This window comes from Alligator sinensis, unplaced genomic scaffold (genome assembly GCF_000455745.1).
Source record: "Alligator sinensis unplaced genomic scaffold, ASM45574v1 scaffold790_1, whole genome shotgun sequence".
NCBI classification, from domain to species: domain Eukaryota; kingdom Metazoa; phylum Chordata; order Crocodylia; family Alligatoridae; genus Alligator; species Alligator sinensis.
In genome coordinates, this window is record NW_005842723.1 from 335,020 (window position 1) to 362,800 (window position 27,781).

Below are 27,781 nucleotides of genomic sequence, written 5' to 3' on the forward strand. Positions count from 1 at the left end.
GATGCAATTTCAAAAAGGTATTGTTTCAACCAGAGGACATACATTGTACTATTGAGGACGTAAGCCTCTGAAAAGCATGGGATTTGAAATGCATCATATGCTTGTGTTTCTTATTGGCTACTTCTAGGCTTCTCCCTGTTTAACCTGCTGGTTGTTTTGGATCCTAGTAAGGTATTCTCTAGGGAACCTAGGTACCTAAGCAAGAGTTCTAGGGCCAGGCACTAAAAGGTTAATTGCCATGATACTCAGCAGTGTATATACTCTTTCGGCTCTGTCCCTTAGCTTTCTTTTGTTTGTATTCAGCAGGTATAGAGCTTCTTTAGTTGGAGGACTGAAGGAAAAAACCTAAATCATGAGGCCTAAAGCAAATGTGACTATATAGTGGGCAGTGCCTTAATAGTACACATGGTTAAGATTAGTTTGCTCTTGAGTAGATGATCCTTGCATTCATAATCAATGAGAAATATGTACAAGAAAATAAAATTCCTTATTTTATTTTGTAGATATGATGTCAGCATTAGGATTAGAAGAGGAGGAAGATACAGAATCACCCTGGGATTCAGAGGTACTTTCTGTTAAGCCAATCTCATTATCATATTATTTCCATTCAGTCATTTCCTTTCCAGTGCTTGCTTCTGTTGCATCCCCTATACAAGACTGGACTGAACTGCCTTCATGTTCCTTTACAGTTGGGTGGATTTATAGATTTTGTAAGAATGGGATGCAGTGCTTCTATTATATCAGGAACTGTCTAGTTAGGTTTGTTAATAACCTTCTGATAGCTAACCCCTTATTTAGAATGAAATTATAGCTTTGTAAGGCATCTCAGGAGTTATCCAGTACAGCCTTCTGCAGATACAGGATATGCTAGTCTGAAATCATTCTAGAGAGATGCCTAATCAGCCATATCTTGAAAACCACTAATGAAGGGGATTCTATAGTTTTTCTACACCAGTCATTCTTATTTTTATACTTTTCTTACAGTTAGGAGATTTGTCCCACCTCTGCTTTGCTGTAGTGTAAACCCATTGCCTCATGTGTGGCTCTCTGGACCAAAAAAGAACAATTTTTCTCCATCTCTTTATGGAAGCCTTTAAAATATTTTAAAATTGTCCAAAACTTCCTCATGTTAAATTTTCAGAATTTTATTACTTTGGGTTATTCTGTTTCAAATATAGAATTATTCTCATTATTACCTAGGTGCTGGAAGTAATATGTGGCAGAATATGATCCTTTACCTTTTTCTTTACGTATTTCCTATTTAGGCCTCCTTGTTAGTTGATATACATGTGCTTAGAACTTCTTGAAAAATTGTATGCATTACAGATACATAAATAGCTATGTTCTCTTGCCTTTCCTATCTGAAAGTATGTATAAAGGAAAAGACCCAGTTGTCATTCAGTTTTGTAGACCGTGGGTGCATCTACACATGCATTAACATGCTTTAGTTAATGTACATTAAATCTAGTACTTCCATGGTGAGATACTAGGAAAATGCTCATTAGCTTGTCCTAATGCACCTTCACTAAAGAGCACGGGGCACTTTTACATGTGCTCTGGGAATGGGGAGGTGGTGCTTTAATTAGAGCGGCTCTGGGAGCTACCTAAAGTGCTGCAGCATCTCATGTATCAGCAGTGGGGGCGCTTGAACTAAAGCTCGTTTGACAAGCTTTAGTTCAGGTGCCCCCACTGCCATTTTGAAGGACAGGGACACTGATACATGAGATGCAGGATGCTGCTGGAGCACGGTAATTGCCGTGTTCCAGCAGACTCAATTAATGGAGTCTGCTCTGATGCACTGTAATTACAGGTTAAGATAATAAAGCACGTACTGAAAAAAGTTGCTAGACTAGCATCTACATTTTTATGATAAATGCCAGTTTGTATCTGCAGTGGAGGTAAAGTTCATATCCTCAATATGATATCCTCATATCCTCAATAATAATTTTTCTTTACTGGGTATGTCTACACATGCATTTCAATGTGCATTAGCTTATTTTAATGTGCATTAAAGCATCACAAAAAAAACGGAATCAGAACTCATGGTAGAGGTGATATCTTTTATTAGACCAACTAAATATTTGCAGAAAAATGTCTTTATTTGCAAGCTTTCAGGCACCTTTTTTCAGGCATAGGAGAATCCAAATATTGTAAAATTTCCCCTAGGGCCCGAAAGCTTGCAAATAAAGACGTGTTTTGCAAATATATCATTGTTCTAATAAAAGATTTCACCTCTGCCACTAGTTCTGATTCCTTTTGCCTGTAGACCAATATGACTACAACCTGTATAACTAAAAAAATGTGCTTTTTAGTTAATGTGTTTTAAAATAGGCTAATGCACATTAAATATCACTTGAAAACCTTATATGCTTGTACACTCCACACTTGTGTACAGGCAACCACAGTTTTGAAATGACACTTTTGCACATTAGTCTATTTTAATGCTCATTAAGTAAAAAGCATGTTTTTAGTGACACTTTAATGTGCATTAAAATAGGGCAATGCACATTAAAGTTCATGTGTAGATGTGCCCAGTAAGGAAGAAATTAACAGTGCCCGGAGCTAGCTCCCTCCCTTTTGAGACATCTTAACATAGTTTCACTTAAGAATATGAATTAAAGTTAAATTAAATATGAATTAAAGTCTTAAGATCATATTTGGTTTTATCAACTTTGGCCTGTTTGCTCTTCTGAAGTTCCTTTTGTACTGCATACCTGTTGATCATAGTCCTTGTAGACTTAAATATTGAGGACATGAACGTCACCTCCACTACAGGTACAAACTGGCATTTATCATAAAAATGTAGTCGCTATTCAAGCAGTTTTTTTCAGTGATGTGCTTCATTATCTTACTCTGTTCCCCCGCTCTTTATACTGAATTATAACAATTAATTTAGTTTTAACAAGGCAAATTCAAATATCTTGGTGATGAAAATTTGAACTGGTCTTTTACTAACTTTTTAAATTACTCATATGTAATGTTGCTTTCAAATAGATGGAATAATGGCATATTCTGTCCAGAGTTTTTTTGCAGAGACCCTTAGGTGTTGAGTGTGCTATGTAGCTTGAAAAACGTGTTTATTTGGAAATCAGTCTGATACTAATTTTCAGATAGCCCTGGAACTAAATATTTGTAAACTTTCTGTGGAAAATGGCTAAAAATAATTTTTACTTGTTTGTTTTTTCTCAATCAACAAGTGTGCCTCTGAAAGCCCAAGAAAACCATCAGCTGGTTTGTTGGCTTTACCTGCATTCAGACCTGAAACACATATGCAGAGTATTTCAGAGGAACCAAACAAAGGTACTATCCTCATTGAACTATTATGCATCCTTTGCGAACTTCTACAAAATAAATTTAATTTCATATATACACATGTATTAGAAGGGCTTTAAAAAGTCTAGGCACTCTCAACAGCAATAGAAAACTTTTTGTTAATTGCTATTATTGATAGTTTTGATATTTAATTTAGATAAGACCAATGAACGCTTTACCTTTTAAATTCAGGAGATAATCTTCAGAGAAAAGTTATTTTCTTGCTCTATTGACTACAGCAACTTAATGGAGGAGTAATTGGAATAAGTCTTTAGTAGCTTGCATTGTGTTTTCACTAGTCTTATACTTATCCACCAACCCTGTGCTAGTTCCAGCCTGTGGATTGGCCCCGCACCCCTCATCCAGTTTGTGGGGCTGAATTGATTGAGTACCACTGCTTTGGTATGGTGCTTCTAAAATAAGTAAATCACTACTGAAAAATGATGACAGAAGCTTTGTAAGGTATTTCAGTATCCCATTTTGAGAAATCCAAATGATATGTTCTTTTATAACAACGCTTACAATTTATAGTATTAAAATAGTATTAAAATGTTGGTATACATCCTCCCTTAGACACATTTTACATACCTTCTTTCATAAGAGGATCAAGAAATTATAAGATGACTAAAATAGAGGATTCAAGAAGTTTAGTCAGGCCAGTAGAACACGTGGGTATGGAAATAATTTTACATCAGACAAAAATTTAAATGCTGTTATTGAGAATTATACTACAGGTGGACAGTAGAGCCAAACAGAAAACTTTCTATTATTTGTTTTTAAACTAAACAAAGTGATCATTGGATTATTAAACTGAAATTATATCATTTAATGGTGACCTTATTTTTGCTTTATTTATGTATAACTCTCACCCTTCCATTTATAGAAAACAAAGTTCATAACTACATAAACACTTGTAGCATAATCACAGTAATAGTACTATTGCATTGCTGTATGCCATTAAACTACTGCAGTCTGCTTTTGTTTTTTCTAATTTTCTAATTGGAGTGCCAAATACTACTTAAAAAAATAATTAAGGTTTGTACTTGTTCTGTTAACCAGAATGTCCTTATTGCTTCACATGACTATTCTTGTTCAGTTGCTTGAAATCTGAGGTGCATGATGGAACAATCATGTTTTACAATACTAACACAGGTAGGGTTGCTATAAAGCATGTAATCTAATTAAAATTAGGTCTTTGGGAATTACATATATGCTAAGATAACACTGCAAATAAACAGTGCATGGTTATAAGCCACTTACTCTGCATCAAGTCACTGACCCTTGCATAAGCATTTTAAATAATCATAGGTAAAACTTTTTCCTCTTTTAGATTTTTCAGAGAAACACAGTGATTCACAGGTAAATACCATTCATTCTAAGAATTTGTCTTTTTAATTAATATGTAATTATCTTCAATTTTAATGTCTGATGTTGCTATTTTATAGCAAAAGTCCATTCGAGAAATCATAGAGACAAATGACAGCTCTTACCCCACAAAAGTGAGGGAGACTGGGGAGAGGCAAAAATCAGGTAATGTTTACAATGTTAAATTTTGGTGGAGCAGCTGGAACTTTTAATAGGAAATATTAAGTTAAAATGTTGTTGGCTTTTCGCTTTTGCAGATTTAATGGAAGAATTTGGTTTAGATGATGCAGATGATATTGAAGGTATTTGTAGTATTTTAATTGTAATTGCATGCATAAATTACTTACCAGAAAATGTATTAACTTCCATAGTTAATTTTGCTAACATTCTGGTTTTTAACAACATACTGTATAGCACTTTTTTAGTTGTTAAGGAACACAAGCGACTCAAAAATAAGTTCCCTTTTTGGATCCTAAATTCCGTGCACAGAATAGGTAAATGTATGGGATTTTAGTTTGGTTGTTTTAGCATATGCATATATATAGTGTACATGCATACATGCACAGATATAGAGATAGATATGTATATACATTTGTAAAGTTTTTCTCTTTTATTGTGTGTTTTTTTATTTTACTAATCAGTTCTGAGCTGATTCTGTGTTCAGGGTTCTGTATTCCCACTGCAAAAATAAGGTGGTATACCTGTAAAGCTGAATGAAGGGATTACAAAATCTTGGACTCAGATCTAGTCAGGTGAGATAATGTTAATGCATTTCAAAGTAGGCTTGGCAAGCCAGTCAATTGATGGGTCAAATATTGTCAGTTAACTCGTCAATTGACTGAATATTTTTGACCAGTCAAAGATTATAGCAATTTTACAAAAAAAGTACATTTTTTGGTAGTTTTCTTGACAAAAACATTATTTTTAATTTGGGGATTTCAAATTGTTTTTCTATGTTGTTTAAAAAATGAATACTTTAGGCCAGCCTTAATTTTGAATCCAGTTGACTTTAAGCTTCCCTTTTTTTCTTTCTGTTGCTATAGGTGATTTTTTGGAAGAAGCTTGAAGCGTTGAGAAATGCTTTATTAATAAAACATGAGTGTTTTTTCCTTTTGTAGTATGAGAATCTAGGGACCTAATACATGGGCTAAGACTCCAATACACACCCAAACAGTAGTCACTTCATAGGATTTTCTGTTGATGCTTGCTCCTTCTCTACTCCATATTTTAATAAGGTACATGGCACCTTTTTCTCTCCAATATTATCTCGAGACTTAATAAAAACTTCATGGGCAGGGAGTCATGCCCTTTGTAGCTGGGAATTTCCAGTATCTGAATATCCAAGGGGCCCTTCTTTTAATTATTCTGTAAATTTTGAAAAACTGTACATTTGCCAAGCCTACAGAGAATAGAATGAGGAAGATAGTACTTTCACATTCTTCCTCTTTAAGTATAGATTAACTTCTGCCCTCGGAATGAAGTTTTCAGGTCATAGCAAATTGTCCCTTTCCCATATGTATAAGGTAAGGATTTTGTGAGCAATATCTTTATTGGACCAATGACATGGTTGGGATAGATTTAGACAAGCTATTAAATGCAGCTCATTCTTCTTCTGTTCCAAAAATATCTTTGCCTCCCACATATTTCCTGGACCATCACCGCTACTACAGCACTACTATGTTTCTCTGTTTTTTGGCTCGTATTTATTAGGAAGGAAGCCTTAGTGCAAAAGGGCTGGAAAAAGCTCTGTCCCGTACTTATAAGATAACAAAAAATATTTTACAGCTTGCTAAAGTGCAAGCTAACTGTGTTCTCTTAACCATAGATTCTGGGTGTGTATAAACTGCTTTGTATAACTCTATGTGTCTAGCATGACTGCAATACTTTGAATCACTGCATGTGTCTGAGGATACAAAGATAGTCTTCTGCATGACAGCAGTTGATTTCTGTGTATTTTGCTAGAACTTAGTTTTACTATAGGAATTTTTTAATATATTCTTTTTTTACCATATATCGTTTTTCACACTTTTTCAGATGCATCAGACTGGGATTCTACCAGTGTTTCACTTAAAAATTTACCCAATAATAGAAGTTCCAAGGTCATGACAGTTGGGAATCATTCATCTCCATTGTCAGCATTGACAGCAAAAAATGATGCAGCAGGAACAGATTGCAGAATTACTCCTCCAAAATTAGAAGAAATGTCAAATGATCAAACTGAGGCTTCTCCCCAAAATACCAGTTTACACCTTGTCCAAAAGCTAGTAACTCCAAAGAGCAAAGGTATTTTATTTGTTTAGTAACATATCATGTAATTGTTTCCAGTTGGCTTAGTTACATTTACTGTGGAAAGAAGTGTCTTGAAAACTGAAATGTTGAGAATGGAAAGCTACTGCGGTCCCCTCTTGCTCTTCTCTTGTCCAATGTCTACGCTAAGGCTTAGGGTAAAATTTTTCAAGAGTCCTTAAGTTAGATTTTTCAAAAGTCACAGAGACTCTGGGGCAACTAAATCACATTTAAAATAAATTATCAGGAATATGCCTCTCAAGCAGTGGATTCACCATGTAGGATTAGACTCAAAATCTGAGTAGATGAACAACCACTTGAAAGTGCGGAATAAGCACAGAAGTTAAAAAGGAGCGATCATCAAAAAATGATACAAAATTTAGGAGTTACAACTTGGTGCAGACAAAGACATGGGGCGATTTCTCTCTCTAATTTTTTTAAAAGCCTGCATTCTCTGAAAAATTCATCTTGCTGCATAAGGTTAGTTAAGGAAACTTAGTAGTTATATCTTGATGTCATGCTGTATTGAAAGCCAGGCACTAAAACAGGGGTGGCCAACCTGTGGCACTGGTGCTACAAGTGGCACAGGCAGCCTTTGTGTGTGTCACATGGCAGATTGGGGAGGGGACAGCAACAGATAGGGCAGGAAGCAGAAAGCAACGCAGCAAATCAGACGGAAAACATAAGGCTGGGGTCAGAAAACAGAGCAGCAGATCAAGCAGGAGAAAGGGATCAGCACAGCAGTTTGGGAGGGTGTGGGGCTGATTTGTGGTAGGCCTGCCAAAAAAGTTGGCCCCTGATACAAGATAAGATTAGTGTTGACCTATTGTAATCATCTATAAAAGGTTTTATTGGTTCAAAATTAAGATAGCAGTTTGATAGTAAATCTCATATTTTGCAAGTTTTCTTGTTTCCTTAGTTCATGTAGGCAACTTTGATTTTTCATTGACATGTTGGTTTATAGTAAAACCATCTTCATGTGTTTTTAATGCAATTATTTTAGGTGCAGGATCTGGTTATTCACAGAATACTCCTGATATGATTAAGTTTCATTTACAAATTATCTTTTTATTCATTGTTCATATAGATGAATTGCCAGAACCTGCTGTTAACGTGTCTCTGCCAGACAAAAAGGGGCTCAAAGATGCAGGTGAAAATTGTGAGAAGCAGGTGAGTCAAATAAACCAGAAAAGAATATTAATGCTTTGCTTAATTGTATGCCATCATTAAATAAAAGTAGTATCAGTCTGTTCACTTGCTGATTTGCTGGATGAGGAATGTCAAAAAGCTATTGCTATGTATTAAAAAAAACAAAACAAAACTATACATGACCCATAGCGCTAATGAGCATTGCCAGATAAATGATCCTGTAGACTAATACCATATTATGACAGATCTAGTAGTAGAATGTATAACTAACGTTGCCTGACACTTCACACTGTAGGTCCTTATTTTCAGTAGTTTTAAAGTTTGCCAAACTTTACCCCTTTAGACTGAAATTTTCTGTCCTGGGCATCTGCTTCAGTCTTTGTTTTAATTAAATAAAAAAATGTTTGTGTTTCTAAAATGAAATTGGTGGGGGCTGGACATGTTGCTCAAATTTAAAAATTCTATCAACTTCTTTTAAAAGCTCCAGTGTTCCCTTGCTTTTATGAAGGAACTTGCCATTTTAGCAGGGGGGTGCTTTTAGTTTTTCTCTTAGAAATTCACTTATATTTTACCAAGTTACAAGCAGTTTTGAAAAATTGCAGTTTGCCTGTCTTCAGTAGATACTTTTTAGACATTTGTAGCTAAATCACGAAAAGATTCCGTAGATGCTTGCAGAAGCTAAGGATGTGTGTTAGCACAGAGCATATTACAGAGATCATGACTATAATTTCAGCTCTTTCTGCTGTAGGCTGTGTCATGTCTAGGCATATGCACTGACAGCAGAGAGACTCTCCTCTCTTTTGTGCTCTCAGTGACCTTCAAGCACCATGGAGCTCCAGGAAAATGCCAGACTTGAAGGTACAAAGGATAAGATTAAGACATTTCTGGGAAACAATAGGTGTAGAACAAAGGTGAAGGGATCTAGGGCTCAGATCGTTATCTCTTTGAACCTTCCAGTCAAGGGAAAGGGCCCAGGCAGTAACAGGTGCATCCTGCAGATCAATACCTGGCTGGGCAGGTGGTGTCACCAGCAGGGCTTTGGCTTATTCGACCATGGGATGTTGTTCCAAGAAGAAGAGATGGGATCCACCTGAGGAAGAGAAGGAAGAGCATCTTTCCAGACAAGCTCGCCGACCTAGTGAGAAGGGCTTTAAACTAGGTTTACTGGGGGCTGGAAACCAAAGCCCTGAGGTAAGTGTGGAAGCAGGAGACCTGAGGGAAGAGCAAGCAGCAGGGGCCAACAGGGGAGGTATTCTCATACTTCCTGAGAAATCAGAGCAATCAACTAGTTACCTCAGGTGCCTGTACATGAATACACGGAGCCTGGGAAATGAGCAGGAAGAACTGGAAGTCCTTGCACAATCATGGAACTATGACATGATTGGAATAACAGAGACTCTGTGGGATAGCTCACGTGACTAGAGCATTGTCGTGGATGGGTACAAGCTGTTCAGGAAGGACAGGCAAGGAAGATGAGGAGGAGTTGCACTTTATGTAAAAGAGCCATATGATTGCTCAGAGCTCCAGTATGAAGCTGTAGATAGGCCTGTTGAAAGTCTCTGGGTTAAGGTCAGAGGGGAGAGCAACAAGTACGATGTTGTGGTGAGGGTCTGCTATAGACCACCAGACCAGGAGGAAGTGGTAGATAAGGCTTTCTTCAAACAGCTATTAGAATTTTCCCAATCACAAGCCCTGGTTCTCATGGGAGACTTCAATCACCCCAACATCTGCTGGAAGGGCAATACGGCAGCGTGCAGGCAAGCCAAGACGTTTTTGGAGTGTTGGGGACAACTTCATGGTACAAGTGCTGGAGTGACCAACTAAGGGCCATGCTCTTCTTGACCTGCTGCTCACAAACAGGGAAGAATTGATGGGGAATGTAGTACTGGATGGCAACTTAGGCAGCAGTGACCATGAGATAATTTTGTTCAGGATGCTGAGGAAAGGAAGCATGGAGAGCAGTAGAGTACAGACCCTGGACTTCAGAAAATCAGACTTCAACTCACTCAGGAAAATCATGGGCAGGATCCCCTGGGAAGCCAGTCTGAGGTAGAGAAGAGTCCAGGACAGCTGACTATACTTTAAAGAAGCCTTGCTAAGCAATAAACCATCCTGATGTGCAGGAAGACTAGCAAGTATGGCAGAAGACCAGCTTGGCTTAGCAGAGAACTCTTTAGTAAACTTAATCACAAAAAAGAAGTTTATAAGAAGTGGAAACTTGGACAAATAACTAGGGAGGAGTATAAGAGCATTGCGTGGGCATGCAGGGATGAAGTCAGGAAGGCCAAAGCGCAATTGGAGTGCAGCCAGCAAGGGATATGAAGGTTAATAAGAAGGGTTTCTACAAGTATGTTGGAAGCAAGAGAAGGATCAGGGAAAGTGTGGGTCCCTTACTGCATGTGGGAGGCAACCTTGTACCAGGGGATGCAGAAACGGCTGAAGTGCTTAATGCCTTCTTCACCTCGCTCTTCACAGGCAAGGTAAGCTCCCAGACTACTGCACCTGGCAGCACAGTTTGGGGAGGAGGTGAGCAGCCAACTGCAGTGAAAGAACAGGTTAGGGACTGTTTAGAAAAGCTGGACATATACAAGTCCATGAGGCCAGATGGGATGCACCTGAGGGTGTGGAGGGAGCTGGCTGATGAGATTGCAGAGCCACTGGCCATTATGTTTGAAAACCCATGGCAATCAGGAGAGGTCCCGGATGATTGGACTTTTCCTTTGGCAAACATAGTGCCCATATTTAAGAATGGGAAAAAGGAGGATCCAGGGAACTACAGACCAGTCAGCCTCACTTCAGTCCCTGGGAAAATCATGGAGCAGCTCATCAAGGGATCCATCTCAAAGCCCTTGAGAGAGAATAAGGTCATTAGGAACAGTCAGCATGGATTCACCAAGGGCAAATCATACCTGACCAACCCAGTTGCTTTCTATGACGAAGTGACTGGGTCTTTGGATGCAGGGAGACCAGTGGACGTGATATACCTTGATTTTAGCAAGGCTTTTGATATGGTCTTCCACAACATTCTCATAGGCAAGCTAAGGGAGTATGGGATGGATGAATGGACTGTAAAGTGGTTAGAAAACTGGCTGGAGCATCGGGCTCAGAGGGTAATAATCAATGGCTCAGTATCTAGTTGGCAACCGGTATCAAGTGGAGTGCTCCAGGGGTCAGTCCTGGGGCTGGTTTTGTTCAATGTCTTCATCAACGACCTGGAAGATGGCATAGAGTGCACCCTCAGCAAGTTTGCAGATGACACCAAGCTGGATGGAGTAGTAGATATGCTGGAGGGTAGGGCTAGGATTCAGTTAGACATAGACAAATTGGAGGATTGGGCCAAAAGAAATGTCATGAAGTTCAACAATGACAAGTGCAAATTTCTTCACTTAGGACGGAACAATCCCATATACAGTACAGGCTGGGGGCTGACTGGCTGGGCAGCAGCTCTGCAGAAAAGGACCAGGGGGTTACAGTGGACAGTAAGATGAATATGATCCAACAGTGTGCCCTTACTGCAAAGAAGAAGGCTAATGACATACTGGACTGTGTTGGTAGGTATGTTGCCAGCAGATCAAGGGAAGTGTTCTTCCCCTCTATTCTGCACTGGTGAAGCCACATCTGGAGTACTGTGTTCAGTTTTGGGCCCCCCACTACAGAAAGGATATGCCAGTACCCTTCCCATGCCATTGCCCTTCACTCCCAAGCTGCAGCCCCCTGGCCCTGCTGGTACCCCTTACTCCTGACCCGCTGCCCCCCAGACCTCCTATATATGAGGAAGGGGGTGGGTGTGTGGGGTAGGGGGCTGTAGGAACAGTCGATGTGTGTGGGGCACATGTTGCCCCATATTTCTGTGCCCACAGAGGGGTGCAGGGCTACAGCTGGGCCAGACCAGCTCTGTCCAGGAGCTGCCTCCACGACCCAGTGGGAAGTACCTGGCGCAGGAAGGAGTGCCATGCTGTCATGACTGCCAAGGTGAGGTGTTCCCTGCTCATTTGACAGCAGCGGGGTGCACAACTCTGTGCTGTCGTGCCTTTCCTTGATGGCTATGGTGGTGCGGTGCTCCCTTCTGCTTTGGGTCCTGCCCTCTGGGCCTCAAAGGCAGCTCCTAAGAGGAGCTGGTCTGGCCCAGCTGCAGCCCCATGCCCCGTTGTAGTTGTAGAAATCGGGGGGGAAGGGGGCACGTATCCTCTCTGCCACATTTCCTGTGCCCCCTCCCCACACCCTGCCCTCATAGACTTACTTGGAGGGAGCTGCGGGAGCTGCTCTCCACCACACTGCCTGGCTGCCACATGCACATGGTGCCCCTTGCCCCTTGCGTCCCATGCCCTCCTAGCCCCAGCAGCCCCTTGCAGGCTGGAACTCTGTTAGCTTGCAATGGGAAACCCATGGTTTCCCAGGTTTTTCTTCTTCAAAGGAGAAAATCAGGGTTTTTCCATGGCAAACAGAAAACCCAGATTCCTGGTGATGAGGTAGAAGACAGGTGTCGAGAAGTAGATCTGGCTGGTCAGAAACCTGGAACAATACCTGAGTGTTGGGAAATATTCATTGGATGAATTGCCCAGGGATAGAAAGAGATGGACTGGGAAAAGAAAAACCCAGAGGAAAAGCATGGACCAAGAGGAAGACAAATTGAGCTATGAAGGAAGATCATGAACCTCTTCCAGATATTAGGTTTGTTGCAGGAAGTATGCGAGTTTCCCAAGACAAAAGATAAGAGATACAGAGTTCAGCTCCTCAACAGTGAAGTTGCTGATTAAACAATTTTTTTGTCATGCCAGAAAAAATTTAATGCCTGACCAGGTAGAGAGCCCCCAATGTCCCACAGTGCACTATTCTTGCTTCCCTCCTCCAGTGGGAGAGATGGAATGAGGAAGGGAGAGCAGCTGGCTCCCTGACAACCTGTCAGTGGATGAGCTGTCAGGGTGGCTTGCAGGCTGGCCTATCTGATTGCTGTCTAGTGGCAATAAGGATAGGGCTGTCATTAGCAGGGACTGTTCAGGTGTGGAAATCAGTGCTCCCCATTCTCCCAGGATATTCCCTTCCTCTTTAAACATTCTGTGTTGCTTGCAACCTGGGAGCCTGGCATGCCGGCCAATGTGTTTAATTCCTCTAGCTGCAGGTGCCCCTTTATATTATTTAACACTACAAAAATAACATCTGGAGACAGCCTTGAACTGCTGAACTAATGGGATGGTATTGGGACAAGCTGCGTAAGAAGTCTGGGACTAGGATAAGTCTAACATTTTAGAGACTGGGTCAGGATAAGTGAGAAAATGAGGGAGTATTTATGATGACGAAAGTAGGGATGAGACCGGTCTAGGACAGGGGCAGTTTGCAGATGGGACAAAAGGGTTTGTGCTTTAAGGGAAAAATGGGTAGTGTGGTTCCAATACAAGAGCCTTCTGCAGATCCTGAAAGGGAGCCCAGTATTTCTGAGTCTGTGTTCATCAGCTATCCAAGGTGTTATAGCAGCAGTTCTCAACGTTTTTAGACTCAAGGCACCCCTAAGGAAATGCCAGCTCTTACTTTTCATTCATTTCTTGACTATAGGAAAATAATAGAGCAATTTTTTGTTGCTAAGAATTCAGACCACAGAAGGTCAGAATGTTTTTAAATTATGCATTCCTATTTGAAATCTCTGAGTTTATCTTGTGAATTGTGTTTGCACACCTAACAATGCTAACGTTGTGTGGCACCGCACGGCATCCTTGAAAAAATCTCAAAGCACCCTGGTTGAGAAACACTGCGTGAGAGCGGTGTAACTATGACGGTCCAGGAATTATGAAAGGATTTTTTGTGGGGGATATATTTTTTTGGATCAACTGCATGGTTGGAATAAAGTATTAGCTCTAAGCAGTGTCATTGAAATTCACCAGGAAATTGTTTCATTCCCCTCTCACGGTCTATTCAAAGAATGAAAATCTATTCCTCTTTCATTTATTCTGTTAGTTCAAATGATAATGGTTAGCCTGCTGATAAGTCATATTAACGTCAATACAGTACTACACAATGAAATTTCAAGGAGGGGAGGTGTTACTTACTTAGTTTGGTATTATTCAGGGAGGGGAGGTATTACTTACTTTAGTTTGGCATTAGTATTATTCTTCAGAATGATATTAATGGAAGAAAACATGGACAAAAAGAAAATACCCTAAAGTTTCAAAAACTAAGGTTTCTTGTACCACCTGTCCCCCTTGTGTATAACCATTTTGATAGGTTACTGTTTTTAATTACAAAGTCATGCACCATTTTTTCTCTTACCCTATTTATGTGAATAATCTCACTGATTTCAATGAGACATTTACCTTAGTCTGCTTTTATGGGATTACATACTTCTAGGGAAGAAGGTCTTTTTTTTACCTTTTTGTAAAAAACTCCTTTTTGTTGAAGGGAAGTTTGTACTTAGGAGTCATCCTAATGTAACGGTTGACTATAGAAAAATCATCTTTGTAGTAATGGTACAGTAATTACTACATTGGACCAAGTGATGGCAGCCAAAACATTATCTGTAGAAAGGAAACAAGTAAAATAGAGTATTGCATCAAAAGTGACACCTCTTGATTGTATAGCAGTTTTTAAATTATTGAGGGTAACGTAATCTGTGTGGATAAAAATTGGTGATTTTTTTAGAAATCATAACTTTACAAAATGCATATTTCTTTTTAAAAATAAACTTATATGAACTTGTCACAAACTGTGCTAAGACTAAGCTTACTATAGTCTTAAAATATTTCATTTTAAAAAAAATATACATGATTGCTGCTGTCATTTTAAAATCTAACTACCAAACGAATGAAAGTCACTTGGAAACAGTTTGTCAAACTGCTTAGCAGCTTTCTACAATAGTTTCTTCTTGTAAGCCATATCAGAAGTATTTTCTTCATTCCAGCTAATCAAGCAATCCATTTGAATCATTCATATATTCAAAATTGAGAAACCTATTGGAAGTTGCAAAGCCAAAAATCTTTTCTTCCTATTCCAATCTCTAGTAAAAATGAGGCATAAGCGTATGAAATCAGTCAGTTCTAAAATTTTGAAAGATAGTAATCAGAAAAAATCAGTTTATTCTGTTAATAATCTACATCTAAAAATACTTTGTTTAATAAGTCTGTTTTAAATATAGTAGCTACTTTTCTCTTATATATTCAACATATTTAGTTGTATTTAACTAAGAAAAATATTTTATATTGCTTTTTTATTCATTTCAAATTGTATTTTAATTTCTGTCTGTGTAGAACTTCATCCAAATCATGAATAAAAAAATTGTTATGGAGAAATCTATCACTTACATTTTTATGTTATTAGAAAATGGTAAGAAGCTGGATGTAAATATTTATTATTCTATTCAAATAAATATATAACCTCTTGGTTAGGAAAAATAGTATCAATTTTAGTTTAAAATTATATTTAGTTGTAAACTGAAATGTTTATTTGTTCTCAGTGACTGGAATCACTTTTTTGGTAGAATAACTAAAAAGTACACATGTAAGACAGGACTAAAATAGTTAAGATTTCCTGTCTTCTGATTTAAATCATGCTTAGCATTTGTTTTATATTGTTTTGAGTTGAACGAGTCCATCTTAATTTGTCATTCATTTTGAATAACTAATTTTGTAATTCTTAATTTGAAGATCATGGTATTTTTAGTCACAGATGTCAGTGATAGACATACATTGTTTAGCAGAACCACCTCTACAGTTTGTATTGTTTTCATCAAACAACTTGAAACCAGAGTCCCTTCCTGCATTAAAAGCTATGGGATTTAGAACTCTGTACAAGGCTTACTTTGCAGAGCTTACCCCCACGTCATTCCAGTGGGAGCTGAAGTTTGCCTCATAATTGTGGAAAAGTCCCACCAAACCTGAAGGATCCCGGAGGATTTGTCAGAGGCCAAAGCATCCTTGTAGAGGCCTGGAGCACCTGTCCCAATAACATGCCTCTTTTGAAAGCTTCATACTCACTGGATTTATTTTACAGATTCATCCTACCTTGGCATCTCTTTTGGTTTAGACCAGTGGTGCTCAAACTTTTTCCTCGACGGGTCAGATGGGCTGTGGCTGGCCCGCTGATGGGCCCAATGGTCGTTCTGATCCAGCGCCCAGGGCTGATGTGGCAGCCACCATCTAGCCCCAGGAAGGGAGGCGAGGAGCAGCCTGGCCTGAGCCCATCTCAGCATGGGGGGAAGGAGACGTACACTTGGCCCGGGGGGGAGGGGAGACGTGACCTAGCCCTGCAAGGGGGAAGAGGATATGACCCAGCCTGGCCTTGAGGGGGGGAAAAAGGGGCATGACCTGGCTCCCTTGGGGGAAGGGGACATGGCCTGGCCCTGCAGGGGGAGAGGACACAGCCTGGCTCTGGCCCAGCCCTGTGTGGGCGAAAAGGGACCATGCCCTGACTCTGGCCTGGCCCCACTGGTGGCTTGGGGTTTTGGAATTTGGCAGGGAGTAGGGTGGCTATATACATGGCCACGGCTTCCCCACTGCCAAATTTCCTGACCTGTGGGGATCTTCGTGGGCCACATGTGATGGCCAGAGATTGAGCACCCTTGATTTAGACTAAGAGAACATCAGGGAAAAGTTAGCACAGTATCTAGCGATACAGACTTTCTCAGGCAACTTCTATGTTGAATTTCTCTACTTTCAAATATATGTAGAAGAGACATTGGACCAGTTTTTACAGGTACTCCTCACTTAACGACCTACCTGTTTAACGACCGCGCAGACTTACGACCAGCTCTCCATAGAGTAAGCTGAGGGGGACGTGGAGCTGAGCCCGGCACCCTCTAGCCGGCTCCGCGAACCCACGAGGGGGGAGAAGCATCCACCCGGAGGGCAGCGGCCAGGACTCACCGCCATGGCCAGCGCCTTCCCATCCCGGGCTGTTTCCCTGGGGGCCGACTGCGGTCGGTAAGGGGCGGCTTCTCGCTTATCGACCATTGTATGTTTAGACATACATTGTTTAGCAGAACCACCTCTACAGTTTGTATTGTTTTCATCAAACAACTTGAAACCAGAGTCCCTTCCTGCATTAAAAGCTATGGGATTTAGAACTCTGTACAAGGCTTACTTTGCAGAGCTTACCCCCACGTCATTCCAGTGGGAGCTGAAGTTTGCCTCATAATTGTGGAAAAGTCCCACCAAACCTGAAGGATCCCGGAGGATTTGTCAGAGGCCAAAGCATCCTTGTAGAGGCCTGGAGCACCTGTCCCAATAACATGCCTCTTTTGAAAGCTTCATACTCACTGGATTTATTTTACAGATTCATCCTACCTTGGCATCTCTTTTGGTTTAGACCAGTGGTGCTCAAACTTTTTCCTCGACGGGTCAGATGGGCTGTGGCTGGCCCGCTGATGGGCCCAATGGTCGTTCTGATCCAGCGCCCAGGGCTGATGTGGCAGCCACCATCTAGCCCCAGGAAGGGAGGCGAGGAGCAGCCTGGCCTGAGCCCATCTCAGCATGGGGGGAAGGAGACGTACACTTGGCCCGGGGGGGAGGGGAGACGTGACCTAGCCCTGCAAGGGGGAAGAGGATATGACCCAGCCTGGCCTTGAGGGGGGGAAAAAGGGGCATGACCTGGCTCCCTTGGGGGAAGGGGACATGGCCTGGCCCTGCAGGGGGAGAGGACACAGCCTGGCTCTGGCCCAGCCCTGTGTGGGAGAAAAGGGACCATGCCCTGACTCTGGCCTGGCCCCACTGGTGGCTTGGGGTTTTGGAATTTGGCAGGGAGTAGGGTGGCTATATACATGGCCACGGCTTCCCCACTGCCAAATTTCCTGACCTGTGGGGATCTTCGTGGGCCACATGTGATGGCCAGAGATTGAGCACCCTTGATTTAGACTAAGAGAACATCAGGGAAAAGTTAGCACAGTATCTAGCGATACAGACTTTCTCAGGCAACTTCTATGTTGAATTTCTCTACTTTCAAATATATGTAGAAGAGACATTGGACCAGTTTTTACAGGTACTCCTCACTTAACGACCTACCTGTTTAACGACCGCGCAGACTTACGACCAGCTCTCCATAGAGTCGTAGAGCTGGTCGGCAGCGCAGCGTCTCAGCGTCAAGCTGAGGGGGACGTGGAGCTGAGCCCGGCACCCTCCAGCCGGCTCCGTGAACCCACGAGGGGGGAGAAGCATCCGCCCGGAGGGCAGCGGCCAGGACTCACCGCCATGGCCAGCGCCTTCCCGTCAGGGGGGGCCGGGGTTTCTCTCAGGTCCCGGCTGTTTCCCTGGGGGCCGACGCGGCTGGGGCCGCCCGCCGGACGGGCCCTCCCCCGCCCCGCGCCGGCCGCCAGAACCACCTCTACAGTTTGTATTGTTTTCATCAAACAACTTGAAACCAGAGTCCCTTCCTGCATTAAAAGCTATGGGATTTAGAACTCTGTACAAGGCTTACTTTGCAGAGCTTACCCCCACGTCATTCCAGTGGGAGCTGAAGTTTGCCTCATAATTGTGGAAAAGTCCCACCAAACCTGAAGGATCCCGGAGGATTTGTCAGAGGCCAAAGCATCCTTGTAGAGGCCTGGAGCACCTGTCCCAATAACATGCTTCTTTTGAAAGCTTCATACTCACTGGATTTATTTTACAGATTCATCCTACCTTGGCATCTCTTTTGGTTTAGACCAGTGGTGCTCAAACTTTTTCCTCGACGGGTCAGATGGGCTGTGGCTGGCCCGCTGATGGGCCCAATGGTCGTTCTGATCCAGCGCCCAGGGCTGATGTGGCAGCCACCATCTAGCCCCAGGAAGGGAGGCGAGGAGCAGCCTGGCCTGAGCCCATCTCAGCATGGGGGGAAGGAGACGTACACTTGGCCCGGGGGGGAGGGGAGACGTGACCTAGCCCTGCAAGGGGGAAGAGGATGTGACCCAGCCTGGCCTTGAGGGGGGGAAAAAGGGGCATGACCTGGCTCCCTTGGGGGAAGGGGACATGGCCTGGCCCTGCAGGGGGAGAGGACACAGCCTGGCTCTGGCCCAGCCCTGTGTGGGAGAAAAGGGACCATGCCCTGACTCTGGCCTGGCCCCACTGGTGGCTTGGGGTTTTGGAATTTGGCAGGGAGTAGGGTGGCTATATACATGGCCACGGCTTCCCCACTGCTTCTCGCTTATCGACCAATTCGCTTAACGACCGAGTCGTAGGAACGGAACTCGGTCGTTAAGTGAGGAGTGCCTGTACTTTAAGTCAATGTGAGCTCTCTCATATATTCACCTGACATGAACAGTCTCCTTCATTTCTTGTGGTGCAGTCTCTGGACCAGCAGAGAAGGGTTCAGATAACGAGTGGTCTCAAGAAAGAAGGAAGTGTTGTGCATGCAGGAGACCATCTCCTCACACAGACCTAAGGTGCACAATGTAGCCTAGTGTCTAAGTTTAAATGCTTTTATATACTTCAAATTACATAAAATGGGCAAATTAAAAAGAAAATTTGTTGTGCAGATAAATCCAGTCCTACCAGAATAGAACCCTAAAAATGTCTTTGTTTTATAAATAAGATTTATGAACTTTCGGAATATTTAAGATTCCCAACCATGATTTGTTTGGCACAATTTTGTGATATATGGCAAGTTTATAGTGTGAATTATTTTATGAGATTAGGTATAACTGCTGGTTTTTTTGTTAATTTTTCTTTGTCTACACTTGCTTACTTAAGGATAAATATATATTAGACACAACCAACTTAATAGAAAAAACAACACATGAAAATCAGACTGACAAAGCAGAGATTTCACTTTCACATCAGAAAACACTAGAACAAAATGAAAAATCAAACAGTGAGCTTGTGCAAGTGAATCCAAAACTTTGGGAGCAAAGATATGAAAAAATGTGGATTGAAAATGAAAAAAGGGATTTGAAAACAAATTTTAAAAACATTACAGCAGAGTTAAAGCAGATGTTTGGTGAAATTAATGAAACTGAGAAAACAACTACACCTACAGAGGGGACATCAGAAGATGGCTTCAGTGAAGAACTGGAGAGCATTCATGAAGCTCCACTTAAACTGACAAAACCCACCAATCACACAAAAAGAAAAGGTGAATTTGGGGATTTGCAGTCTGTACTTGAACAAAAGGAATCCAGCTATGAAAACTTAATTCCAAAGTCTCCTGATCAGTATGTTTTCAAGGCAAGCTGCGAACCTATTTGGAATGTAAATGAAGAAAGTTATACTAAAGATGAAGTAAGTACAAAAATAGCAGAAACTAAAGAGGTGGAAGACCAAGTGTCTGACACAGAAATAAAAAGAAATGCAGATGGAAATACAATTTTAGAGAGAAACGTTGATTATTCACAAAAGTACATTTTGGAAGAAAGCATTTTGGAGAAAAGTTCCCAAACTCTTGATATCTTAAGACCTGTTTCTACAGATGATAAAAATAAGCTATCTGGTATAGTGAAGAGGAATATTGAAAAAGACTTATCCCAGTTTAATGACAATGTCCCCAAAGACTGCTTTGTCAGTAATCCTAAAATTAGCAAAACAGAATTTGAAAATAATTTGAAAACCTCTCAACAATCTTGTGATGACACGTTGAAAAGGCAGCTGGATGAAGAACTGGAGCAAGATATGGAAAGATTTAAGAATGAGGTAGGAATGCTACAAGTAGTATTCCTGGCTTTGGAGAAAGAGAAGGTACAACTACAAAAAGAGGTAGAGGTTCACCTGCTGCTTCTCCATATTCTTTGATCTTTCTCCACATAAACCATCCTGTTCACTTCAGCTATTCATCATTAAAGGAAACTGTTTTGTGTAAATTGGCTTGCTGTGCAGTACTGAAGAGGGGCAGATGCAGAGAATTGTTTGGGTTTTTTTCTTCCTCTGTTTTGAAAGTTTAAGAAAAACTAAAATTTAGTTTTCCATAGTAGTAATTAGTTTTCAATTCAAACAAAGGGGCATATTCAGTTCTTCAGCATGTGGTTGCCACTCCCGTGACCTCAAAGGGAAAGCACAAATTTACATCAATTCAGATTGATTCAGAGAATGAAGATAGCTTCTGAACAGGGTATTGACTAATTTGTGCATGTGTACCTCTGTTAACCCTTCGCTGAAACGTCAGTTTGCTGTGAAACACTCTTTTTCATTTTAAGTTTATCATTTACATTTTTGTGAATCACGTTTTCTGTCTTTATCTCTAACATTGTGCTTTTATTCTAACTTTTTTCTATAAGATAAATAGTGTTCATTGCTTCATGTTTTAAGTTGTAGATGCTATTTAAAATTTAAAGGCTATATGTTTTTATAAAACTTGTTAATTCTAAGTGAATTAATCTTCCCCCCACATCTCTCAAAAGAGAGAGTACTCTGTTGCTGCATGTCCTCTGTTGTTCTGTATTGTGTGTTGCTCTTCTGCGTGGTGGAATATGTCAATAGAATTCTTTAGAATGTAGTAGTACATCTGATAGCTTTATGTGAATTGCAGGGGTAAAGTTTGATGTACATCCTGTATGCAACATCTCTTTTTATTGGGTCAAGAAATACTGAAGCATAGTAAGCTGTAAACTTTCTTATCCTAGGTTGCAGAGGAAAAGAGAAAGCAGAAGTATGAAGAAATGGAAACAGTGGAGAAAAAAGATGATGTTGATAAACCAAACATATCAAATTTGACTGGAAGCACTGTTAATCTGCAGATGAAACAGAAGGTGGTTGTAAAGGGCAATGAGCCTTTTAAAAAAGAAAATGAAGAAACCATAGATGAAGAAAAACTAAAAATGGTCCTTTCGTCCAAGGAGAGAGCAACATTAAATCAAATATCATTGAAGAGGTAAGCTAGTAAGAATAGAAATTGTAATCTTTACCTTATTGTCTGTAGAGGGTATCTGTGGGTTTTGGAGATAAACAAGGTTTCACAACTTTTTTTTTGCTTACGAGTAAGTGATTTTGGATTTATTTTTCTGCCTAAAAAATAATTAAGGGTATAATAAATTGTGTACTGCTTATTAAATAAATGAACATGTTGGTCATAATTTCCAAAAGTAAATGTCCAAAGTTAAATCCCACAATTGGTTGCTTGATTTTTTAAAATACTAAAGATCCAAAATCTCCCATGGATTTCATTGTAAACATGAGGGCTATAAATGCCTTTTAGAACCAGAATAAGTTAGGCAGAATAAGTTTATCATAGTGGTTCTCAGCCTTTTTTGTTTCAAGTCCCCCTCGTTAGTATCAAGGCATCCTTTGGAAAATGCCAGCTCTTAGTTTCCAGTGATTTTTTGATCTTTTAGCCCCTGGATGGCTAAATTTAAAGTAATTGTTTATATGCGACCAGCAGGCCAAGCACTGTCCACCTGAGCCCATTCTAGCTCTTGAGGTCAGTCTATTAATATGATCATTTCCTTTGTCTCTACCAAAACCATGCACACAGATTAAGGAAACTGCTAAACCTATTGGCTACAAAGAGACACCTGGGCATAAAAGGAAACAGCAGGTCTTTTTTAGCCTTTTAGCCATTGTTCTTGTTTACTGATGAACTCAGTTGAGGGCTCATCTGATGAAGAATTCTCATCAACTCTTTTTCTCTGTTGCATGCAGGCACATTCCTAACTTTGACCTGAACACATTATTCTGTAATATTATTATGCTACTTCTGTAGCATGCCACAAAGCACATTGTTACTCAGATTGCTACCTTATTTACTTGTGGGACATTTTAAAAACTCAGGTTGTAGACAAACATAATGCTTAGAACATTCAAATAAAAATTCAGATCCAAGAGTCTAGACCTGCATGCCACGTAAGACTGGCCTATGGAATGTTTAAAGACCACACTGAAAAAATCAAGTACTATTTTGAGCTGGACTTCAGAAATAAGAATTATATAATATATAATAAGAATTCTGTCCCCCTGCCCTCCCACTTTCACCACTTTCCTCCCTTCCCCTCTATGATGAGCTGCATGCTCCCTTCCCTCTTTTCCTGCTGTCCCTGCTATCTCTGGCTGATGCAATGTGAGGGGGGAAGCTTCAAAACCATTCCTGCCCTGATTCACATGGGGACAGTGGCAGCAGGAACAAGCAGGTTTCTCTTTTCTGCCCTGTGGCCCTGGGTGTTCCCTGACAGCCCTGAAGCAAGTGTGCAGGGGGGTGGAAATCCACCCGCTGCCACTGTTGCTGTCCCTGGCTGAGCCCAGCTGGACCAGATAGGATTGTTTAAGTGTACAGGCCATGAGCATTCCGTGCTAGGGATGTGAACAGCTAAACAATTAATAGTTTAACCAATAAGCCCAGTGATAACCAGTTATATTTTACTGGTTATTGTTTAGTGTGTGGTGAGGTGTAGTCCCGGGAAGGGTGGAGAAGGGAAGCCATGCAGTACTCCAGCAAGAACCAGAAGGTGGCAGGGCAGGCAGTTAGGAAGGAGAGAGGGAGAGAGGAGCATGAAGGAAGGGAGGGGAAAGGAAGACCAGTGCCTATAGCTAGGCTCCATGGACCCCAGTGCAGTTGCTTGCAGCCTCCCTGCTGCCTGCCACGAGCAGCCTGGGCTCCAGGAAGGACTCTGCTTGGCAGCAGTGCAGTCTACTTAGAACCCTTAGTATCCACACAGACATTTCAGTCAAGAGACAATTATGAACTAATTCTCAATCAGTGACATACTTGGAACAGTTCAGCTGTTATGTCTGTCCATACCCACAGGGTCACAATCTGCTTTTTAATTGAATTCTTCCTTGCCTAAAAAAGAAAGTATCCAGTACCAGCATGGTTCCTGAAAGAGAGCAAGTTCTCCAGTGTGCCAGTATACCTATGCACTGGGGGGACAAAGCTAGTACATTGCCCACTCCCTGGTCTCTCTTGCCAACTCTTATCTACAGATGCATGGGGATTCTAGGATTTAGCTCTATGGAGTCTTTTTTTCTACCATAATAATCTGGGTAGCCAGAGCAAGAAAATAATAGCGCACTTATGTCCCTTTGTTCATTTGTTTGACTAGGAAATTTGGGCACAGCAAACGCTAACAAGATTCTCAGTCTGGATCTAGTGAACAGCTCATTTGGACAACAGTGTGACCACCCCTAAAATAAAGGATGTGAATAGGGTGGATGTAAAAAAAAACGTTGCAGAGTTTTGCATTGGGTATAATCACAGTAAAAAAGTAATCCTATTCAGTGAAAATACAGTATCATAATTTATTAGTGTATGCATTTGAATGCAAAGGTGTAGCATAATCTACAAATTTTACATGAATTTCTTATTTCTTTAAAAAAGACATGCCTAACCTTAAAGTGAATTCCTGCCTCTGAGTACCTGCGCCTAGTCACAAAAGATTCAAATTAGCTTCTGTAGAGTAAATCTAGTCCAAATTCTTATTGTATTTGACAATATGTTGTTTTGGGGAAAAAAAGTTGCTTGCAATATTGTCATCTTTCAGTATACTTGGTGGAACCATCCTTAATGTTCTATCATAGAAAATATTTTTCTTCCAAGTTCTTCAGTATTCTTGGGTATTGTCATCTGTGTTTTTGTATTTCTGATGCAAAATATTTTATTTGAAGATAATTGAATGTTGGATTTTTCTTTATTCATTTAAAGCAGTAAGCCTGCCTTGACTATGAAAGACCTAAAGAAAAGTAAAAACAAAAAGCGGATTTCAAAGCAAAGAGCTAATCAGCAGATGAATTCTACCAGTGGAAGCCAGTTTGATGATAGCACTTTGAGTGAAACTTCTCAGGATGAAGGAAGGTACTGACTATAACAATTTTGTTACCATGTAAGATTATTAGAAATATAATGTATTTAATGGTAAACATAATTGAAAGTAGTAACAACTGAAATAACTGTATCTGTGACAATCTACCTATGACTCTGGGAGTTTCTGGCGTACAGTAAGAGTCTTGTAGTATATGACTATTCTCCCCTCCTGTGACAGGCATTAAGGACAGTTAAGCTCATTGGCAATTCTGTGACCTGGTGAACGTTGGTGCATGGGGCAGCATCAGTAGCTGTATTGCTGGCAGCAGTCAGGCCAGCACTGCAGTGGCTATTGTTTTTATGTCCTCCTGTAACTCCACACCCGGGGCTGGTGCCCCTTTTGCTACGATGCTGCTTAAGCATTGTTGTACTCTCAACCAGAAAACAGAAGCAAAGGAACTGAAAACTCTCCTTTTGCCCCCTCATCTCCAACTACTCTTGTCTCCCTCTGTTCAGAAGCATTTAACCTTCACCCTATTCTTTCTACTCCACTTCCTTTTTTTCTCATCTTTTCTCTGTCATCCTTTTCCTTGGAGGGAAAAGAGAAAAGGTAGGCAGATGAGGAGAAACAAAATAAGGGAAGAAGAGCTTCAGCTCTGAACTTCTAGCTTTCCTCCCTTGTAACACCTTCACGTGCATTTGGCACCCTATTAGGGTACTGCATACCCTACTTACACAGATCCACAAGATTGTTATGAAGAGAATTGTTTGTCTTGCAATTTTGTGTTACTTTGTTTCAAAGTAAGACAGTTAGGGTTAGAAAGATAAGCATTTGTGGCTTCATAGCTCACAGTAGGGGATGGCAAAATCTGGCCCATGTGCTGAATCTAGCTGAACAGGGGATTTTATCCGCCTGTGGCAGGTCCCTTAGCCCTACTTAGCATAGGTGTGGGTGCCAGCCTGGGCCCTGGTGTGTGCAGCTAGTCCTGCCGCCCCTTGGCATACAGTGAGGCTGAGGTGGCAGAAGAGCTAAACTCCGCTTCCCAGCAGCCCTGGCATCGGTGGCTCCTCCTTGCTGCTGTAGTCAGTGTGCTGCAGCCGCTGAATCTGGCCCTGCTCCCCAAGCACCAGGCCTGTCAACCCTTTCCCGGTGCCAGGTAAAGCATGCAGGCAGGTGGGCTCTCTATGAAGACCAGCGCAGAACCTGCTCAAATAAAAAGACAAAGATTTTTTTCCCCAATCAGCGGGGGGGGGGAAGCCCCTCTTCTTACATTCACATACAAGAAAACCTTACTAAATACATTGGGTCCTCCATAAGATGAAGCCAGACCAGGTTGCCCTGTGCCTCATATGCATATATATTTTGGAGGATCCCAGGACTCATGACTAAAACACCTAGTTTCAGTCTTGACTGGGGGGTGCTAATTAGCACCCCATTTGTTGGAGGGTGGTATTTGGAGTACACATACATATTTAGTAGTGCTGAGGTATAGGGTCACCATGTTTTGAAACTGTTGGCTCTGGTGGGACTAAGCCCAATTAACTATATGGTAAATCAGGAAGCTTTTGGATTTGGACTAATATCATGCATAGTTTGTATTATATGTAAGTAGGTACAAAATCGTTGCTTAAAAGTATGTTTATGGAGTACCTGTAGTAAAACAATAGTGCAGAGTCACATTAATCATATGTAATGTGCTGAGAGAGGGGGCAGCAGATGGATTCTAGATGTTTGGTGCCCCATTGGGTAATGTTTTCCAAACTTTTAAGGCAGGTGAAGAAACAAGAATCATTGGAAATGAAAAAGAAAGGCGCATCTCATCTGTAGCAGTGAAGAGAAAGTAAAAATGTATTAATTGTAGTGGCTCACTATGACTTGAAAGAGAGTCAGCACTGAGTGGGATTGAGCTCAGTGAGCACTACAGTATGTCTTATTCAGGCACGCTGCGCTAACCTATCCTTGTGGTGGGTTCCCGTCAGTATGTTTGCCCAATATGGCCATATGTTTTTTAGTCATGCTCAGTGTTGGCTGCATTTAATCAGCTTCATAGTTAGTTTCCATTTCTGAGTACATGCTGCTTTTGGCAGAGTTTAATGATGGACAGTATATTTAATGAGGTTTCTTTGTATGCAAATGTAAGACAAGGGGCTTTTTCCTTTATGCTGATTGTGGGGGAGGGAGGGGGGCAACCTTGTCATGTATTTGAGTAAATTCAGTAATAAAGCAATGTGTTCAGTAGCCCTGGTGGTAGCCCATCACTATTCTGTTAGCTTTCATTCACATTTTATATAGGACTAAACTGTAAAAGAATTCACATTTATTAAATAAATTAAAGTTTGCAAAACTTGAACTTTTAACATCAGCTTACAGCATCAAAAATTATTTTTATTTTCTAGACCCGGAACCAAATCAGTGAATGAGAAGAATATGGTATGGTAAAACAGTTTTCCAAATAAAAAAATACCACATTAAATGAAATGCTTATGTACTACCATAAATAAGCATGGGGTTTCACCAGAGGTGCTAATTGCTTTTTGGTCTGTGAAAAGTGTAGTCTTTCACATTTGAAACCAAACATATGGAAAATAGTTAAGAGAATGGACAAGAATGCTTGTTTTTGTGATAATGGTCAGAAATAAATTCTTTTTTTTACTTCATAAAAATATATAATGTTTGTAGATCACATCCAGGGATGTTGCAGATGATTTAGATGATTTAACTCAGTCTTCTGACACGCCTACTGAGGACCTAGAGTTGCCTACTACAACCTACAAAGAAGCAATGTTGCTGATAGAACAGCTTACTGTGGACAGTAAAGGTAAAGAAAAATCCAATCTTTATAGCAATCAGACACAACGTCAATTTGAGTTGTCTGGAAAATTCAAATCTTTTATTTTAGTTTGTCTTGGAAATATCATTGTAGATTCAACCAAACTAGATTTCCAAATGCTAAGTAATATCATTGTAGATTCAACCAAACTAGATTTCCAAATGCTAAGTATTCTAAATTTTTACTTTGTCCTTGGAGTTGTCATCTCCTTAAGCTTGAGGAAA

The 27,781-nt window shown here is 40.9% G+C and overlaps 1 protein-coding gene across 8 annotated transcripts in view; it reads left to right on the forward strand.

Annotated features, from left to right (window-relative positions):
• The window catches only part of ANKRD26 (ankyrin repeat domain 26), a 126,220-nt gene that overhangs the window by 41,617 nt on the left and 56,822 nt on the right, over window positions 1–27,781 (forward strand). For 5 of the 8 annotated variants that reach the window (XR_003096377.1, XR_003096378.1, XM_025216290.1 and 2 more), the window contains 13 exons: window positions 504–565; window positions 3,198–3,300; window positions 3,886–3,984; window positions 4,643–4,671; window positions 4,758–4,842; window positions 4,935–4,979; window positions 6,712–6,960; window positions 8,051–8,133; window positions 19,758–20,756; window positions 21,620–21,867; window positions 24,631–24,777; window positions 27,124–27,157; window positions 27,407–27,545. Coding sequence is in view for 6 of the 8 variants with exons in the window: in XM_025216290.1 (XP_025072075.1) it covers window positions 504–565; window positions 3,198–3,300; window positions 3,886–3,984; window positions 4,643–4,671; window positions 4,758–4,842; window positions 4,935–4,979; window positions 6,712–6,960; window positions 8,051–8,133; window positions 19,758–20,756; window positions 21,620–21,867; window positions 24,631–24,777; window positions 27,124–27,157; window positions 27,407–27,545 (2,322 nt within the window). In the remaining 2 variants the exon portion in view is untranslated. Of the gene's footprint in view, window positions 1–503; window positions 566–3,197; window positions 3,301–3,885; window positions 3,985–4,642; window positions 4,672–4,757; window positions 4,843–4,934; window positions 4,980–6,711; window positions 6,961–8,050; window positions 8,134–19,757; window positions 20,757–21,619; window positions 21,868–24,627; window positions 24,778–27,123; window positions 27,158–27,406; window positions 27,546–27,781 lie in introns of all 8 variants that reach the window. The other 3 variants (XM_025216294.1, XM_014525008.2, XM_025216293.1) reach the window with 3 other exon arrangements.